The 18,589-nt window shown below is 43.8% G+C and overlaps 1 protein-coding gene across 2 annotated transcripts in view; it reads right to left on the bottom strand.

Annotated features, from left to right (window-relative positions):
- LOC147117145 (STEAP1 protein-like) overlaps positions 1-16,135 on the bottom strand; it is a 50,590-nt gene extending 34,455 nt beyond the window's left edge. For both annotated transcript variants that reach the window (XM_085987879.1, XM_085987880.1), the window contains exons 1-2: positions 16,018-16,135; positions 15,504-15,615 (exon numbers count right to left, since the gene is read on the bottom strand). In XM_085987879.1, the coding sequence (XP_085844005.1) occupies positions 15,504-15,599 (96 nt within the window). In that variant the 5' untranslated portion in view covers positions 15,600-15,615; positions 16,018-16,135. The remainder of the gene's footprint in view (positions 1-15,503; positions 15,616-16,017) is intronic.
- Positions 16,136-18,589: the final 2,454 nt, after the last annotated feature.

The following is an 18,589-nucleotide window of genomic DNA, read 5'->3' as shown; positions in this document are numbered from 1 at the left end:
TGCTGCGTGTATCTTTAACTCACATCAAGTCCCATTCACCCATCACTCCTGTGCTCGCCAACCTACATTGGCTCACCATCCAGCAATGCCTCGAATTTAAAATTTTCAACCTTGTGTTCAAATCTCTCCATGGCCTTCCCTTCTCCATCTCTAACCTCCTCCAGTCCTACAACCCACCGAGAACTCCACGTTCCTCCAATTCTGGCCTCTTGTGCAGCCCTGAATTCCTTCGCTCCACCATTAGCAGCCGTGCCTTCAGCTGTCTTGGCCCCAAGCTCTGGAATTCCCTCCCTAAACCTCTCCTCCTTTAAGACACTCCTTAAAACCTACCTCTTTGACCATGCTTCATGATTACCTGTACCAATATCTCCTTATGTGGCTTGTTGTCAAATTGTGTCTGATTGTGTTCCTGTGTAACATCTTGGGATGTTTTTTTTTAATAAATGTATTCGTTTATGGGATGTGGGCATCACTGGCAAGGCCAGCATTTATTGCCCATCCCTAATTGCCCTCGAGAAGGTGGTGGTGAGCCGCCTTCTTGAACCGCTGCAGTCTGTGCAGTGAAGGTACTCCCACAGTGCTGTTAGGGAGGGATTTCCAGGATTTTGACCCACCGACGATGAAGGATCAGTGATATATTTCTAAGTCAGGATGGTGTGCGACTTGGAGGTGGTGATGTTCCAATGCGCCTGCTGCCCTTGTCCTTTTAGGTGGAAGAGGTCATGGGTGTGGGAGGTGCTGCCAAAGAAGCCTGGGTGAGTTGCTGTAGTGCATCTTGTAGATGGCACACACTGCAGCCACGGTACGCTAGTGGTGGAGGGAGTGAATGTGTAAGGTGGTGGATGGGGTGCCAATCAAGCGGTTTTACTATGTTAAAAGGCGCTATATAAATAAAAGTTGTTGTAAGCCTTCATTGATGCTCTTTTGTATTGCTAAAGAATATCAAGGTGCAGCTAAAGTCTTCTTTGGATAAAAATGAAAAGTTCAGGCATAAACAATTCTCAGTGCTGCTCCCATCACAGGTTTATAGAGGAATGCATTGGGAGCAGGGGCGGGACCGGACCGACCCGTGAGGGAGCAGGCGAAGCAGGAACGAGGAAATAAAGCCCAAGGCTTGAGGCCCAAACCGAGCTATTGGGAGCAGCAGCAGGAGTGGACCTACCTGTGAGGGAGCAGGCGATTTAAAGAACAAAAAAACAAGGAGTGACATCACAGGAAAGCAGGGAAGTGATTGGTTGGTCAGTATTTTTCTGTTTTCTTGGGCATTGGTTTAAATGAAGAGCCGGGATTAAAAACTAAACGTTCATAACTTAAACACTTAATTAAATACATTAGAGATGGCAGGGCAGGCGATGTGTTACTGCTGCAACATGTGGGAGCTGGTGGACACCATTGAAGTCCACAGTGACCACATTTGCAGTAAGTCTTGGTTGCTCGAGGAACTTCGGCTCTGTGTTGATGAGCTGGAGTCCAAGCTTCAAACACTGCGACACATCAGGCAGGGGGAGAGTTACCTGGACGCTGTGTTCCAGGAGGCAGTCACACTCCTTAGATTAATCAATTCAAATTTGGCCCGTGGTCAGGGACAGGTGTGTGTGACTACAAGCGAGGCAGGTATGGGGAAACAGGGCGTAGTGGTGGAGGAGCCTCAGCCCTTGCTCTTGCCCAATAGGTACGAGCTTCTTACTCTCCGTATGGACGAGAGCAGGGACTGCAGGGAGGATGAGCAAACTGACCACAGCACCGTGGTACAGGGAACCATTCAAGAGGGGGGAGCAAAAAGAAATGTGGTAGTGGTAGGGGACAGTGTAGTTAGGGGGATAGCCACCAAGAGCGCGAGTCCCGAAGGCTATGTTGCCTACCCGGTGCCAGGGTAAAGGACATCTCCTCTGGGCTGGAGAAGAACTTGGAGTGGGAGGGGGGAGGATCCAGTTGTAGTGGTCGACATAGGTACCAGAGACATAGGTAGGACAAAGAAAGAGGTTCTGCTGAGAGTGTTTGAGCAGCTAGGGACTAAATTAAAAAGCAGAACCAGAAATGTAATAATCTCTGGATTATTACCTTACCCATGAGCAAATTGGCATAGGTTCAATAGGATCAGGGAGGTGAATGCGTGGCTCAAAGATTGGTGTGGGAGAAGTGGGTTTCAATTCATGGGGCATTGGCACCAGTACTGGGGAGAGAGAGAACTGTTCCGTTGGGACGGACTACACCTGAACCATGCTGGGACCAGAGTTCTAGCGAATCGATTAACTATGGAGGTAGATAGTGCTTTAAACTAAGGGGGGGGGGGGGGGGGTGTCCTGGTGGAGAGAAATCTAGAATACTAAAGAGGAAAGACAAGGAAGCAGTGCAGAGAAGTGATTGGGGTAAGGATAACCACATTGTGTCAGGAAGAGACAGAGCGCACAAACAAAAAGGGAGTGCACTAAGAAATAGGGTCCAGGTAAGAAAAAATGGTAATAAGACAAATAGGGCCATAGTACAAAAAATTGTTAAGATGTCTAAAAATGTTAAAAAGACAAATCTAAAAAGGCACTGTATCTGAATGCACAAAGCATTTGTAATAAGATAGATGAATTAACAGCACAAAGATATAAATGGATACAATATAATTGCAATTATGGAGACATGGCTGCAGGGTGACCAAGGCTGGGAGCTGAATATCCAAGGATTTTTGATATTTAGGAAGGACAGGTGGCGTCGTTAGTAAAAGATGAAATCAGAGCAATAATGAGAAAGGAGATTGGCTCAGAAAATCAAGATGTAGAATCAGTCTGGGCAAGGCGAAGAAGCACCACGGGGCAGAAAACATTGGTGGGAGTTGTCTATAGGCCTCCAAACAGTAGTGGTAATGTAGGGGATGGCATCAAACAGGAAATTAGAGATGCATGTAACAAGGGTACGACAGTAATCATGGGAGACTTTAATCTACATATAGACTGGCCAAACCAAATTAGCAATAATACTGTGGAGGATGAATTCCTGGAATGTGTACGAGATGGTTTTGTAGACCAGTATGTTGAGGAGCCAACTAGGGAACAGGCTATCCGAGATTGGGTATTGTGCAATGAGAAGGGGTTAATTGAGGAAAGATCATCGACCTGAAACGTTAACTCTGTTTCTCTCTTCACAGATGCTGCCTGACCTGCTGAGTATCTCCAGCATTTTCTGTTTTATTTATAATCTTGTTGTGTGGGGTCCTTTAGGGAAGAGTGATCATAACATGAAGGAATTCTTCATCAAGATGGAAAGTGAAGAAGTCCAATCTGAAACTAGGGTCCTAAATCTAAACAAATGAAACTACGATGGTATGAGGAGTGAGTTGGCTATGATAGATTGGGGAGCTTCATTAAAAGGCATGACGGTGGATAGGCAATGGCTAACATTTAAGGAACGAATGCATGAATTGCAACAGTTATACATTCCTTTCTGGGGCAAAAACACAAAAGGAAAAGCAGCCCAACCATGGCTAACAAAAGAAATTAAGGATAGTCTTAGATCCAAAGAGGAGTCATAGAAAGTTGCCAGAAAAAGTAGCAAGCCTGAGGATTGGGAGCAGTTTAGAGTTCAGCAAAAAAGGACCAAGAGATTGATTAAGAGGGGAAAAATAGAGTATGAGAGTAAACTTGTAAGGAACATAAAAACAGGTTGTAAAAGCTTTTACAAGTATGTAAAAAGAAAAAGATTATTGAAGACAATTCTAGGTCCCTTACAGTCAGAAACGGGAGAATTTATAATGGGGGAACAAGGAAATGACTGAACAATTGAACAAATACTTTGGTTCTGTCTTCACGGAAGAGGACACAAATAACTTCCCAGAAATGTGAGGGAACCAAGGGTCTAGTGAGAAGGAGGAATTAAAGGAAATTAGTACAGGTATTAGTAAAAAAAAAGTGCTGGAGAAATTAATGGGACTGAAAGTTGATAAATCCCCAGGGCCTGATAATCTGCATCCCAGGGTACAAAGAGGTAGCCATGGAAATAGTGGATGCATTGGTTGTCATCTTCCAAAATTCTATAGATTATGGAACAGTTGCTGCAGATTGGAGGGTGGCAAATGTAACCCCACTATTAAAAAGAGAGAAAACCAGGAACGACAGCCTAACTTCAGTAGTAGGGAAAATGCTAGAGTCTATTATAAAAGGATGTGATAACAGGACACTTAGAAAATATTAATGGGATTAGACAAAGTCAACATGGATTTATGAAAGGGAAATCATGTTTGACAAACCTACTGGAGTTTTTTGAGGATATAACTGGTAGAATAGATAAGGGAGAACCAGTGGATGTGGTGTATTTGGATTTTCAGAAGGCCTTTAATTTTGTACACTAACCTCTCATGTGGGACTTCATTAAAGCACATGGGATTGGAAGTAATATACTAGGTGGGATTGTGAATTGTGAGGAGGATGCAAAGAGGCTTCAAGGCGATTTAGACAAGTTGAGTAAGTGGGCAAATACATGGCAGATGCAGTATAATGTGGATAAATGTGAAGTTATCCACTTCGGTAGGAAAAAACAAAAAGGTAGAGTATTATTTAAAATGGTGATAGATTCAGAAATGCTGATGTACAAAGGGACCTGGGTGTCCTTGTACACCAGTCACTGAAAGCAAACATGCAGGTGCAGCAAGCAGTTAGGAAGGCAAATGGTATGTTGGCCTTCATTGCAAGAGGATTTGAGCACAGGAGCAAGGATGTCTTGCTACAGTCATACAGGGCGTTGGCAAGACCACACCTGGAGTACTGTGTGCAGTTTTGGTCTCCTTACCCAAGAAGGGATATACTTGCCATAGAGGGAGTGCAGCGAAGGTTCATCAGACTGATTCCTGGGATGGCAGGACGGTCGTATGAGAAGAGATTGGGTCGGCTAGGCCTGTATTCACTAGAGTTTGGAAGAATGAGAGGGGATCTCATTAAAACGTATAAAATTCTGACAGGGCTAGACAGACTGGATGCAGAGAGGGTGTTTCCCCTGGCTGGGGGCGGGGGTCTAGAATGAGGGGTCACAGTCTCAGGATACAGGGTAGGACATTTAGGACTGAGATGAGAAGAAATTTCTTCTCAGAGGGTGGTGAACCTGTGGAATTCTCTACCACAGAAGGCTGTGGGGGCCAAATCACTGAATATATTTAAAGGAGGAGAGCGATAGATTTCTAGACACAAAAGGCATCAAGGGGTATGGGGAGAGAGCGGGAATAAGGTACTGAGATAGAGGATCAGCCATGATCATATTGAATGGTGGAGCAGGCTCCAAGGGCCGAATAGCCTACTCCTGCTCCTATTTTTCTATGTTTCTATGACTGACAGTTCTACATTGCCAGCAAGCTTTAGTAGGCAATTTCTGGTCAAATTTTTCCTCACCTCCATGATTTCCCCAAGTTGCAATGGAAGTCCTCAAACCATTTGAAACTAGCTACTAAAAACGCATGCAAGGGCAGCCTGAAGACAAGTTTCCCTTTGATTTCCCCTTCTTCTAGGGAAGTGCTTGGCCGTCAGATTGCACCTCCTCATAGTGGCAGGCAAGATCAGAAATTCAACTGTGTGTGGTGATAGGAATGATTGTAACCAGAGTCTCACCACGATACGTTGCAGTGGTGCTCAAACATACTATGCCAGTTGATCAAGTAATTTCTACCAATCTTTCATTAAAACCAAAGTTTGCGCAAACATGTAGAAATCATTTGGAATAAAAACAGAAAATGCTGCAAATACTCAGCAGGTCAGGCAGCATCTGTGGAGAGAGAAACAGAGTTAACAATTCAAGTCGATGAACTTTTGTCAGAACTGGAAAAAGTTAGAGATGTAACAAGCTTTAAGCAAATGCAGAAGCAGGGAAAGGGGTGGGGGAGGAAGGGGAGGATAGAACAAAAAGGAATATCTGATATAGGGTGGAAGGCAGGAGTGATTAAATGACAAAGGGGATGATGGTGCGAGGCAAAAGGAGGTGGTAATAGGACAAGTAAATAAATAAAAGATGGGTCTAGAAGAGGTGTAAATGGGAATAGCAGAATCATCAACAGATGACATCCAAAAAAAATTGAGGCAGAGGTTATGATCTGAAAATGTTGAACTCAACATAGTGTCTGGAAGACTGTAAAGTGCTTAATCGAAAGATGAGGTGCTGTTTCTCGAGCTTACGTTGAGCTTCACTGGAACAGTGTAGGAGGCAGAGGAAAGAGAGGGGGTGGAGGGGAGAATTAAAAAAGTGACAGGCGACTGGAAGCTCGGGGTCACACTTGCAGATTAAACAGAGGCATTACGCCAAGTGATTACCCAATCTGCGTTTGGTCTCCACAATGTAGAGGAGACCGCATCGTGAACAGCGAATACAGTTATACTAAATTGAAAGTATTACAAGTAAATCACTGTTTCACCTGGAAAAAGTGTTTGGAGCCCTGGAAGGTGGGAAGGGAGGTGGTAAAAGGGCAGGTGTTGCATCTCCTGTGCTTGCACGGGTAGGTGCCATGGGAAGGGGAGGGGATATTGGGGGTGATTGATGAGTGGATCAGGGCGTCGTGGCAGGAACGGTCCTTTTGGAATGCTGAAAGGGGAGGGGAAGGGAAGATGTATTTGGTGGTGGGATCATGCTAGAGATGTGGAAATGGCAGAGGGTGATCCATTGAATGTGAAGGCTGGTGGGGTGGAAGGTGAGGACAAGGGGAACCCTATTGTGGTTCTGAGAGGGAGGGGGAAGGGGTGAGAGGGGTGCGGAAAATGGAACCGACACAGTCAAGGGCCCCGTCAGCCACGGTGGAAGGGACTCCTCAGTTCAGGAAAAAGGAAGACATATCGAAGCACTGGTATGGAAGGTGGCATTCCATCAGAAATTATTTGGATTGGTTACTGTACAGCACTAGATATGATTTATTTGGTTTGGCCAGAAGGCATTAGGATTTTTGTAGGGTTGAGGGGATGCCAGTCTAAAAGGTAGCAAATTATTCCCTTCCCTTTTGTTCTTTCCTCCCCTACCCCCTTTCCCTGGCTCTGTTACATCTCTAACATTTTCCAGTTCTGATGAAAGGTTGCTGACCTGGAAATGCCTGTTCCTCTCTCCTGCTGCTGCCTGACCTGCTGAGTATTTCCAGCACTTTGTTTTTATTTCAGATTTCCAGCAATCTTAGTATTTTGCTTTTAAATGATTCCCAAAGCCTGTTTCAATGTGCCCTGTTATACAGCCAAGCTTTGTATTTGGCACAACTTACAAGATAACAACAAAAGATTGTTTGAATGCAGTCCAAATTGTACTCAAACAGCAACTGCTTTCAGGTGATCAGAGGAGCTGGCCAATTACATACAACTTGACATTATTTATAGCTGGAGTGAACAATCTAGATAAGACATTGGCAACCGAGTACCATATTTTTTTTCTCATCCCTCCTTTCAAACCATAGCCATTTAAACAAGTTATAAGTTACGGATTAGAATAATTACTTAGATTTTTGGCAAAAACAGGATAATTAGCAAATGGTGGTCAAAAGACAGTTACTAAATGGACCCGCGTCTCTTCGCAGAGTACTTCTCTCCAAATTATTTTTTTTTTTTTTTTTTTTTTTTTTTTTTTAAATGGATTCTAATCTCACTGATAGAAGTAATGTGATATAAAAGCACAAACAACTGTTTGTTACTACAGACAGCAAAGGCCTGGTCAGGCAGGTTAAAGGGTTTGGGACCTCTTTCATGACTATATCAGTCAAGAGGTTGGAATCTTAGTTGTTCCCTGTACATCATCTTGTGCATCAATGTGGGGACTAGAATGAGGTGTAGCATTCTACATATGCTCCAAACAAAAGCTAAAGTTTGTTATAATCCTGCAGTTATTAGAGCAGTGGAGTTTCCAGAACTGCACCCCTCCCCCACCCCCCCCCAAAAAAGGGAATGGAATTGCTTTTATTCTTCCATAATGGATAGAAGAGTGGAACAAGGAGAATGCCCCAGCCATGCCATTCTCGCATATAAAAAAGTAGAAACAAAAAAGTCAGCCCTGTTCAATCCAACTCATCAAATAAGCTGGCAGGTCAAATTAATAAAACTGTTAAAAAGGATACAGGATCCTTGGCTTTATAAATCAAGGCATAGAGTACAAAAGCAAGGAGGTTGTGCCAACATGCATAAATCATTGGTTAGGCCTCAGCTAGTGTATTGGTCTGGATTTTGCAGTCAGCGGCAAAGGAATGGCACTCGCCATTCACTATGCCGACAGCTGCCCAGTGTTTGAGGGCTTTTGAACAGAGACTTGCTCTAAGCGGCCATCTGATCCCGTGCGATGCACTCTACAGGGGATCTGTGGTATGCACGAGTAGGGATAGCAACAGTGTGGATCAATCAGATTGAAGATTCCTCACTGAGACACAAAGTCTGAAGCAGGAAGTAGAAATTTAATTTTAAATCATGTACAGAAAGTGAAATAAAGAAAGAGGGAAAGGCAGATATGATTGAGAAAGATAGGCAGATATGATTGAGAAAGATAAAGTAAAAAAGTTAAAAAATATAATTTTTTTCTCAAATCTCCAACACTAATTAAATTCTGAAGGAATGAGACCTCACACTTGTAAAACGAAATTTTCAGTGCCAGAGAGGATGTTTGGCAGCAATTATGACTTACCACGACATTAAAAATTCACCCAAATGCACCAGCCCTAACTTTTTCTGGCATGTTTTGTGGGTCACTAGTGCATAAGTACCGCAACTTCATGACATAAGAAAGAGGAGGAGTAGGCCATTCGGCCCTTCAAGCCTACTCTGCCATTCAATGAGATCATGGCTGATCTTCTGCCTCAACTCCATTCACCGACCCATTCGCTATATCCCTTGATGTCTTTACTAGTCAGAAATGTATCGATTTCTGTTTTGAATATACCCAATGACTGAGCCTCCACAGCTCTCGGAGGTAGAGAATTCCAAAGATTCACAATCCTTTGAGTGAAGAAATTTCTTCTCATCTCAGTCCTGAATGGCCTACCCTTTATCCTGAGGCTGTGGCCCCTGGTTCTAGACTCCCCAGCCAAGGGAAACATTCTCCCAGCATCCATCCCATCAAGCCCTGTAATAATTTTATATGCTTCAATGAGATTCCCTCTCATTCTTCTGAATTCAAGAGAATATAGGCCTAGTTTACTCAATCTCTTCTCATACGACAGTCCCGCCATCCCAGGAATCAATCTCGTGAACCTTCGTTGCACTCCCTCTATGGCAAGTATATTCTTCCTTAGGTAAAGGAGACAAAAATTATACACAGTACTCCAGGTGTGGTCTCACCAAGGCCCTATATAATTGGAGTAAGACTTCTTTACTCCTGTACTCAAATCCTCTTGTAATGAAGGCCAGCATACCATTTGCCTTCCTAATGGCTTGCTGCACCTGCACATTCACTTTCAGTGACTCATGTACAAGGACATCCAGGTCCCTTTGAGCATCTGCATTCCCCAATCTGTCACCATTTAGGAAATACTCTGCCTTTCTGTTTTTTCTACCAAAGTGGATAACTTCACATTTATCCACATTATAATCCATCTGCCATGTTCTTGCCCACTCACTGAGCCTGTCGAGATCCCCTTGACAACTAACACTGCCACCTAGCTTTGCATCAGCAGCAAATTTGGAAATGTTACATTTAGTCCTCTCATCCAAATCATTGATTTAGATTGTGAATAGCTGGGGCCCAAGCACCGATCCTTGCGGTACCCCACTAGTCACAGCCTGCCATCCTGAAAAAGACCCGTTTATCCCTACTCTGTTTTCTGTCTGTTAACCAATTCTCAATCCATGCTAGTATATTACCCCCAATTCCATGTGCCCTAACTTTGTTCACTAACCTCGTGTGGGACCTTATCGAAGGCCTTCTGAAAAACAAGATACACCACATCGACCGGTTCCCCTTTGTCTACTCCACTAGTTACATCCTCAAAGAACTCCAATAGGTTTGTCAAACTGGATTTCCCCTTCATAAATCCATGTTGATTCTGCCCAATCTTATTAGTTTCTAAGTGCCCAGTTATTGCATCCTTTATATTAGATTCCAGCATTTTCCCAACTCCTCTTAGGCAGTCCCTCGGAACCGAGGATGACTTGCTTCCACATTAAAGATGAGTTTGCAGGTGACTGATGAGTCCAATGCGGGACCTACAGTCTCTGTCACAGGTGGGGCAGACGGTGGTTGAAGGGGCGGGTGGGTGGGGTGCTTGGGTTGATGTGCGCTCCTTGCACTGCCTGCGCTTGGCTTCCGCTTGCTCCCAGCAGAGGCTCGAGGTGTTCGGCGCCTTCCCGGATGCTTCTCCTTCACTTTGTGTGGTCTTGGGCCAGGGATTCCCAGGTGTTGGTGGGGATGTTACACTTTTTCAAGGAGGCTTTGAGGGTGTCCTTGAAGCGTTTCCTCTGCCCACCTGGGGCTCTCTTGCCATGCCGGAGCTCTAAGTAGAGCGCTTGTTTTGCGAGTCTCGTATCGGGCATGCGGACAATGTGACCCGTCCATCGGAGCTGATCGAGCGTGGTCAAAGCTTCGATGCTGGGGATGTTGGCCTGAACAAGAACACCGATGTTGGTGCGCCTATCCAGCCAATGGATTTGCAGGATCTTACGGAGGCAGCATTGGTGGTACCTCTCCAGTGCTTTGAGGTGCCTGCTGTACATGGTCATCCATATCTCTGAGGCACACAGCAGGGCAGGTATCACTGCTGCCCTGTAGACCATGAGTTTAGTGCCAGGTTTGGAGGTCCTGGTCTTCAAACAAACACTCTCTTCCTCAGGCGACCGAAGGCTGCACTGGCACACTGAAGGCGGTGTTGGACTTAGTCGTTGACGTCTGCCCTTGTTGATTGTAGGCTCCAGAGGTATGGAAAGTGGTCCACGTTGTCCAAGGCCTCGTCGTGGATTTTGATAATCGGGGGGCAGCACTGTGTGGTGGGGGCAGGTTGGTAGAGGACCTTTGTCTTACAGATGTTTAGTGTAAGGCCCACGCTCTCGTACGTTTCGGTGAAGGTGTTGACGATGGTTTGGAGTTCGACCTCCGAGTGAGCGCAGACGCAAGCATCGTTTGAATACTGTAATTCGATGACAGAGGATGGGACGACCTTGGATCTGGACTGGAGGTGACGGAGGTTGAACAGTTTCCCGTTTGTTCTGTAAATTAGCTCCACTCCAGTGGGGAGCTTACTGAGGGCGAGATGGAACATTGCAGCAAGGAAGGTCAAGAAGAGCGTTGGTGCAATGACACAGCCTTGCTTGACCCCGGTTCATACGTGAATTGGGTCTGTGGTGGATCCGTTGGTCAGGATCACAGCTTGCATGTCATCATGAAGCAGGCGGAGGATAGTGACAAACTTTTGAGGGCAGCCGAATTTGAGGAGGACACTACATAATCCCTCACGGTTGACAGTGTCAAAGGCCTTTGTGAGATCAGAGAAGGCCACGTAGTGGTTGGTGCTGTTCCCTGCATTTCTCTTGTAATTGACGTGCGGTGAAGATCATGTCCATTATGCCCCTTAGTGGGCGGAATCCGCATTGAGACTCTGGGAGGAGCTCTTCAGCCACTAGGAGAAGGCAATTGAGGAGGATTCTTGCGATGACTTTCCCTGTGGCAGACAGCAGGGAAACTCCTCTGTAATTACCGCAATCGGACTTGTCACCTTTATTGAAGATGGTCACAATTACGGCGTCTCAGATCCCCTGGCATGCTCTCCTCCTTCCAGATAAGAGAAATTAGTTCATGAATTCGCGCCAGTAGTGCTTCTCCGCCATGCTTTAGTGCCTCGGTGGGGATTCCATCTGCTCCCGAGGCCTTGTTGTTCTTCAGTTGTCAGATGGCCTTTTCAACCTCATGCCAGGCTGGGGTTGTGCGGAGATGGTGGCGGGTAACATGCTGTGGGATGGAGTTGAGGACACTCATGTCGAAGACAGAGTCGTGGTTAAGGAGATCTTCGAAGTGCTCCATCCAGTGGGCACTGACTACTTCCCTGTCCTTGATGTGAGGCTAACAAGTCTGTAGTTCCCAGTATTCTCTCTCCCTCCTTTCTTAAATAGCAGGGTTACATTTGCTATCCTCCAATCTGCAGGAACCGTTCCAGAATCTATAGAATTTTGGAAGACGACAACCAATGCGTCCACTATCCCAATGGCCACTTCTTTCAAAACCCTAGGATGTAGGTCATCCGGTCCTTGGGATTTATCGACTTTTAGTCCCATTAATTTTGCTAGTACTGTTTTTTCACTAATAATAATTTCTTTAAGTTCCTCATTCTCGCCACACCCTTGGTTTTCTCGTATTTCTGGGAGGTTTTGGGTGTCTTCCTCCGTGAAGACAGAAACAAAGTATTTATTTAATTTCTCGGCCATTTCCCATTATAAATTCTCCCGTCTCTGACTGTAAAGGACCTACATTTACCTTCGCCAGTCTTTTGCTTTTCACATACCTATAGAAGCTTTTACATTCCGTTTTTATATTTTTTGCTAGTTTGTGCTCATATTCCATTTTCCCTTTATCAATCAATTTCTTGGTCCCCCTTTGCCGATTTCTAAAAAGATCCCAATCCTCAGGCTGACTGCTTTTTCTGGCAACTTTATAAGCTTCCTCCTTTGACTTAACACTAGCTTTAATTTCTTTTGTTAGCCATGGTTGGATCACTTTTCCTTTTGGGTTTTTAATGCCCTAGAGGAATATATGTTTGTTGCAAATTATGCATTATTTCCTTGAATGTTAGCCATTGTATGTCCACCTTCATACCTTTGTGTAGTCTCCCAATCTACCACAGCCAACTTGTCCCTCACACCTTGACCTTGTGGATTTCAATGCCAAGTCTATCGGAGAGCTATTTGTGTAGCGAAGCTTGTGGAGGAGTACGTTAACTTGGACAGCAACTTCCTGCTTTCCGCGTTTAATGGCGCACGTGCGTACTCCAGAAGTTGCTGTCTGATTAATCCACAATAACGGTGAGCACCGATAGCCTCACCATTATTCTTAACGCAAAATCTGGTCTATTGTGTCCAATTCTGGGCACATTTTAGGAAGGATGTCATGGCCTTGGAGAGGGCACAGAGAAGATTTACCAGAATGATACCGGGGATTGAAGGACTTCAGTTATGTCGAGAGACTAGAGAAGCTGGGATTGTTCTCCTTAGAACAGAAAAGGTAATGGGGTAATAGGTATTCAAAATTATGACTAATTTTGAAACAGCAGATAGGGAGAAAAGAAGAAGAACTGGACCAAACACAGCGATGTGACCAAAGTGGAGGAGTTTCTGTGGATGTGCGGCTGCAGGAGCAGACGGTCAGTGCTCGTGTCTGAAAACAGATGACAGCCTGTACTCCATTGACTCAGGAGACGAAAAGATAGATCTAATAACAAAGGAAAATTAAAGCCTCTGTGGATTGACCTAATTTTACATTTCCACTGGCAGGTGGGTCAGTAACCAGAGGATGCAGATTTAAGTAAATTGGCAAAAGAACCCGGGGGGGGGGGGGGGGGGGTGGGTGGTGTTGAAGTGTATATATAGAGTACTTTTTTTTGGTAAACGCAGCAAGTTACCATCTGGAATTCACTGTCTGAAAGGGCGTTGAAAAAAGATTTAATATTAACTTTCAAATGGGAATTGGATATATATTTGAAAAGGAAACATTTGTAAGGCTATGGGGAAAGAGTGGAGTAGTGGGACTAATTGGATAGCTCATTCAAAGAGCCGGCACAGGCACGATGGGCTGATTGGCCTCCATCTGTGCTGAAAGAATTTATAATTTTACAAAATAAGGTTGTTAAGCTGAACAGGGCATTTAATCTTCCTCTTTTGGTGCCAATTAATTACATTTTTTTTATATAATTACTTTGGCGAACTACACATTTGGTTCAATCTGTGGCAATTGTTCCACTATCAGTTGGTATTTTAATCAATATATTCTCATTTTCCTCTGCATTTTTAAATAATTCTTTGAATAGTATTGCTTCTTTTGTTGGTGGTTTGAAATTTGTGTCTAATAATGCCTTCATTCTTAAGGGAAAGAGTGACAGCTCTTATTCAATTATAAAACAGCAGTTCTGCAGGAGCTTAGATACCAAAATACTTTGCCAGTTGCCAGCTTTCTTTCCAGATAATCCCATCACATGCTAAAAACGTGAGTAAAAATATCAATATAATTTGTAACAGTTTATGTGCCACACTACTTTAAACAGACAAATTACTATAGTTCTTAAAAGAAAAAGCAGTTATGCTTAGCAAGTTGCCCTAATTTATGTTGCGAGAACAATAACACTGAGCTAAATATATGTTTAAAACAAAAAAAGTTAGTTTACATCCATCTTAAAGCCATCACAAAACATAACGCTGGCAAGTGTGTACACTCCATGAAGATTAAATCACTGCATGAATGTCTATTGAAAATATGCAACTTGAGAGTTTAAAAGGAGCTCTTAACAGGGAACATTGGAATACATAGTTTAAAAAGTGTCCTGCACAAATTAGCTACATAAATGAATACCACATGAGGGAGACCCATCTCAGCTCTTCCACCCAAGGAAAAAGCGCTTCCAATGCCCCCGCCATTATATCGTCAAACTGGATCTTAAATGAATCCAAGATTCTTCCTTTCACTCCTTTACTGAAAAGTCCATTCCAAATGTTGATCACCCGATCCCAAAGGTTTTCCAGACACCTGCTCAAAATTGATGCTTCAGCAGTTTTAGCCTACACCTTGTTCTACTGGTCTTGGATTAGTCTGAAGTGGTGGCCTGTACAGGAAGTAAGGAGGACTGATTTTGAGAACTCAGGGGCTACAAACACTTAGAATCTGTACTCATGAGATCTCATGGCTCCTGCACCATTTAAAAATTGTGAATTGCAGTCATCATCCTAGTTTAACAACTGAAAATTAATTCCTACTGGTATATTAAACTGCATCAGCAAGAAAAAAAGTGATCTCATTGCTGGCTCATCTTTTCACATAACAGTTCCCTCCCTACCAATTTTATATTGTCCTTCTGTTACATTATAATTACAAGAAAATATACCTTAAACACATACAAAACTTCTGTTTTGCAAACATTTGTCTACAGTGTAATTTCTCACAAACATGATTGCATCAGATGTGGGGTAAGCTGTTAAATTAAGGTACAAAAGAATCTGCAGGGCTTAATGCATAACCACATGGGTCATGAGAGTTCTGCATCAGTGGGAGCATCACTGACCAGGCTACACATTAGGATATACGGTTTAAAATGCAGACTCCTTTTGCTACTATAAACAAGGTATTAGAACTCTTCACAATACGGAAACAAAAAAATCACTTACACTACATTATTAAAAGGACTTAGTGATTTTCAACAGAAGGTTACAATACTTGTTTTTGAAAATTAAGAATGATGATCCTTACCACGAGGAAGGGAGGATAAATGCTCACTGTCAGTATTTTTGACAAATGCCATGTTATCGCACAAGAGTATTTGGCAAAACACAAAGGTCTGCCAAACTTTCGGTAAACAGTGTTTCCTTAAAAAGGACAATTATATACTAGTTTACCATTTTCATGTTACTTGCGCCACTTGTAGACAATTCCATTGTATACATTTCATCTCCTTTATTAGGCGTGGAGCAGGCACTCTCAACATCCATCATTAGTCACTGTTAGCACCTGGAACAAACAACAAAAATATGTACACTGCCGGAGATTCCAGTACAAATTCAAACCTAGAAAAAAAACTTTTAAGGACACGTCCTTGGCCATAAGGAGAAAGAAACACCAGCACAAATATAACATTAGAACAGGTCAAGTTTGAACACTTTTACACAGTCTGCTATCCAATGAAATTGGAGTGTCGCAAGAAACAACAGTAACTACCAGCCGGACCATCCGCGCCTAGTTTCCCATTCATGGGGCTACCCCGGCTCGTCCCCTTCCAGCTGCGGCTTTTTAAACCAATGCAAACCTACGCTGCCCAAGGTAATTGCACGTAGTAACTTCCAAACGCAAACTAGCGTCTCTGTGCGACGAAAGTTAGCACAATGGCACAGGGAAGCATTCAATGAATGTCACCTCGCTGTGAAGCTGCTGCTGCCCCACACTTCCTAAACTATTGTCAGCCCGAATCAACGAGGCACTGAGACAGTGAAAGTAACCCAGGTGCCAGCCACCTAAAGAGACCTCTGCTTCCTCGCCGCGTGTAACATATACCGTGCTGTGTTCTGCCACTCACATTCTTCAAACCCCTCCCTCCAGCGCCTTGATTGGTCCCGACCTCCTGTCAATACCACCCCCCCCCCCCCCCCCCCAGTAGATTGCGTCGGTCAATCAGGGTGACAGTGCAAATTACAACATTCCTGTGTCGAGCAGGACCTTTCTATCTATGTGCACTGAAACACATTGCCGACAGGAGATAACAACTTGCCTTTAACGCAGTAAAACGTCCCAAAAACGCTTCACAGGAGCACGCGTTTCCTACATTACAACAGTGACTACACTTCAAAAGTAGTCCATTGGCTGTTAAAGCGCTTTGGGATGTCCTGAGGTCGTGAAGGGCGATGTATAAATACAAGTCTATATATGCAAGTCTATAGATTATCAAACAAAATTTGACACCGAGCCACATATGGAGATAATGGGCCAGTTTCTGATGTCAAAATAATGGCGCTCGCTGTCATTTATGCGTAAATGGTACAGCACCTTCAGGTGAGGGGCAGGTGTTCGGTTAAATGTTGTTGTCCAAGTTGCGCCGCTCCGCCCTTAGCTTTGCAAAAATGGCACTATTTTTTACTGCCTCATCATTGACATGCATTGAAGGTTGTGAAGCAGCTGTATTTGTGCGATAGATACAAACTAAACCCATCGCAGATATTTAGGGCGAGTAATTATAAGTGTTAATGACTGCCAATCAACTGCTCTGGCACTGAAAATTAACTATAATAGGTGTGACGTCTCACTCCTTCAGGTTTTGAATGGTTTCAGGAAATTTAAAAAATGTCAAATTAAAAAAAAAATTCTTACTTTTCCTTTCTGACGCTTTCTTAATCCAATCTTTCTTTCCCTCTTGATTGCTCTTTCTGTACTTGATTTGACATTGAATTCACCCCCTTTAATTCACCTTACTTCTCAGTCCTTATGCTGTTTATTTCCCCAATCCTTAAATCACATTGGATAAAGAGATACCCTGTTGGTTGCCCTGTTTACTCAAGCTGGAGATGCCCTGCTTCCCTTGGTGTGCTAGTATTAGCTCACACTTTCAGCAACTTAGTGGGCAAAACTGTTTTGAGGTGAGGGGTGCAGGGGCAAGTCTAACTAACGGCAGATGCCATTCAATGCCCTGCTCCAGCAAAATCTGGGCCATTAGGACAGGTGACTAAAAGCTTGGTCAAAGAGGTAGGTTTTAAAGAGCATCTTGAAGGAGGAGAGGTAGAGATTGAGTGTATTGGCATGCTTAACTTTAACATAGAATCATAGAAATTTATGTCACAGAAGGAGGCCATTCAGCCCATCATGTCTGTGCCAGCTGAAAAAGAACTATCCCGCCTAATCCCACTTTCCAGCTCTTGGTCTATAGCCTTGCAGGCGACGGCACTCCAAGTGCAAATCCAAGTACCTTTTAAATGCAATGAGGGTTTCTGCCTCTACCACCCTTTCAGGCAGTGCGTTCCAGACTCCCACCACCCTCTGGATAAAACATTTCTCCTCAACTCCCCTCTAATCCTTCTACCAAGTACTTTAAATCTATGCCCCCTGGTTATTGACCTCTCTGCTAAGGGAAATAGGTCCTTCCTATCCACTCTATCTAAGCCCCTCATTTTATACACGTCAATCAAATCTCCCCTCGGCCTCCTCTGTTCCAAAGAAATCAACCCCAGCCTATCCAATCTTTCCTCATTGCTAAAATTTTCCAGTCCTGGCAACATCCTTATAAATCTTCTCTGTACCCTCTCTAGTGCAATCACATCTTTCAAGTAATGTGGTGACCAGAACTGTATGCAGTACTCTAGATGTGGCCTAACTAAATGTTTTATACAGTTCAAGCATGACATCCTGGCTCTTATATTTTATGCCTCGGCTAATAAAGGAAAGTATCTCATATGCCTTCTTAACCACCTTATCTACCTGTCCTGCTATCTTTAGGGATCTGTGAACATGCACTCCAAGGTCGCTCTTTCCTCATGATTTTAATTTGTTTACAGTTCTATAGCAGAAAATGCAGGCAATTCAGATCGAGTCTATTAACATTTTCTTGGGGTGATTAATCTTCCCATGTCTCTTGTCACATACCTTTCTCCTGGGAGCCTCCTCCAATGCCACTCTGGAGCTAGCTGCTAGGAATGAGGCACACAGCAGTAACCCAAGCTGACTAGCTTTGGCTTACCCTTCCTTCTTGTCTGAAAGCACTTGGGTTACACTTGGCAGAGTCTCATGGTTGAGATTCAGAACTCATAGTGTGGTGACCAATCCATAGTAGCAGTTCTGATGGCCATACTATACAATAACAGTACTGAGCGAGCAGTGAAATAGGGTACAAATCTCAAGAAATAACTCTAAATTTGTACAGAGCACTGGTCCAGCCCTACCTGGAATACTGTGTACAATTTTGGTCACTGTATTGTGAAAAAGGCATCCAGGCATTGGGGCC

The sequence above is a fragment of the Somniosus microcephalus genome, chromosome 5 (assembly GCF_052327205.1).
Source record: "Somniosus microcephalus isolate GS21.2 chromosome 5, FLI_Smic_1.0, whole genome shotgun sequence".
Taxonomy (NCBI): Eukaryota; Metazoa; Chordata; class Chondrichthyes; order Squaliformes; family Somniosidae; genus Somniosus; species Somniosus microcephalus.
This window is presented reverse-complemented; position numbering and strand designations above follow the sequence as displayed.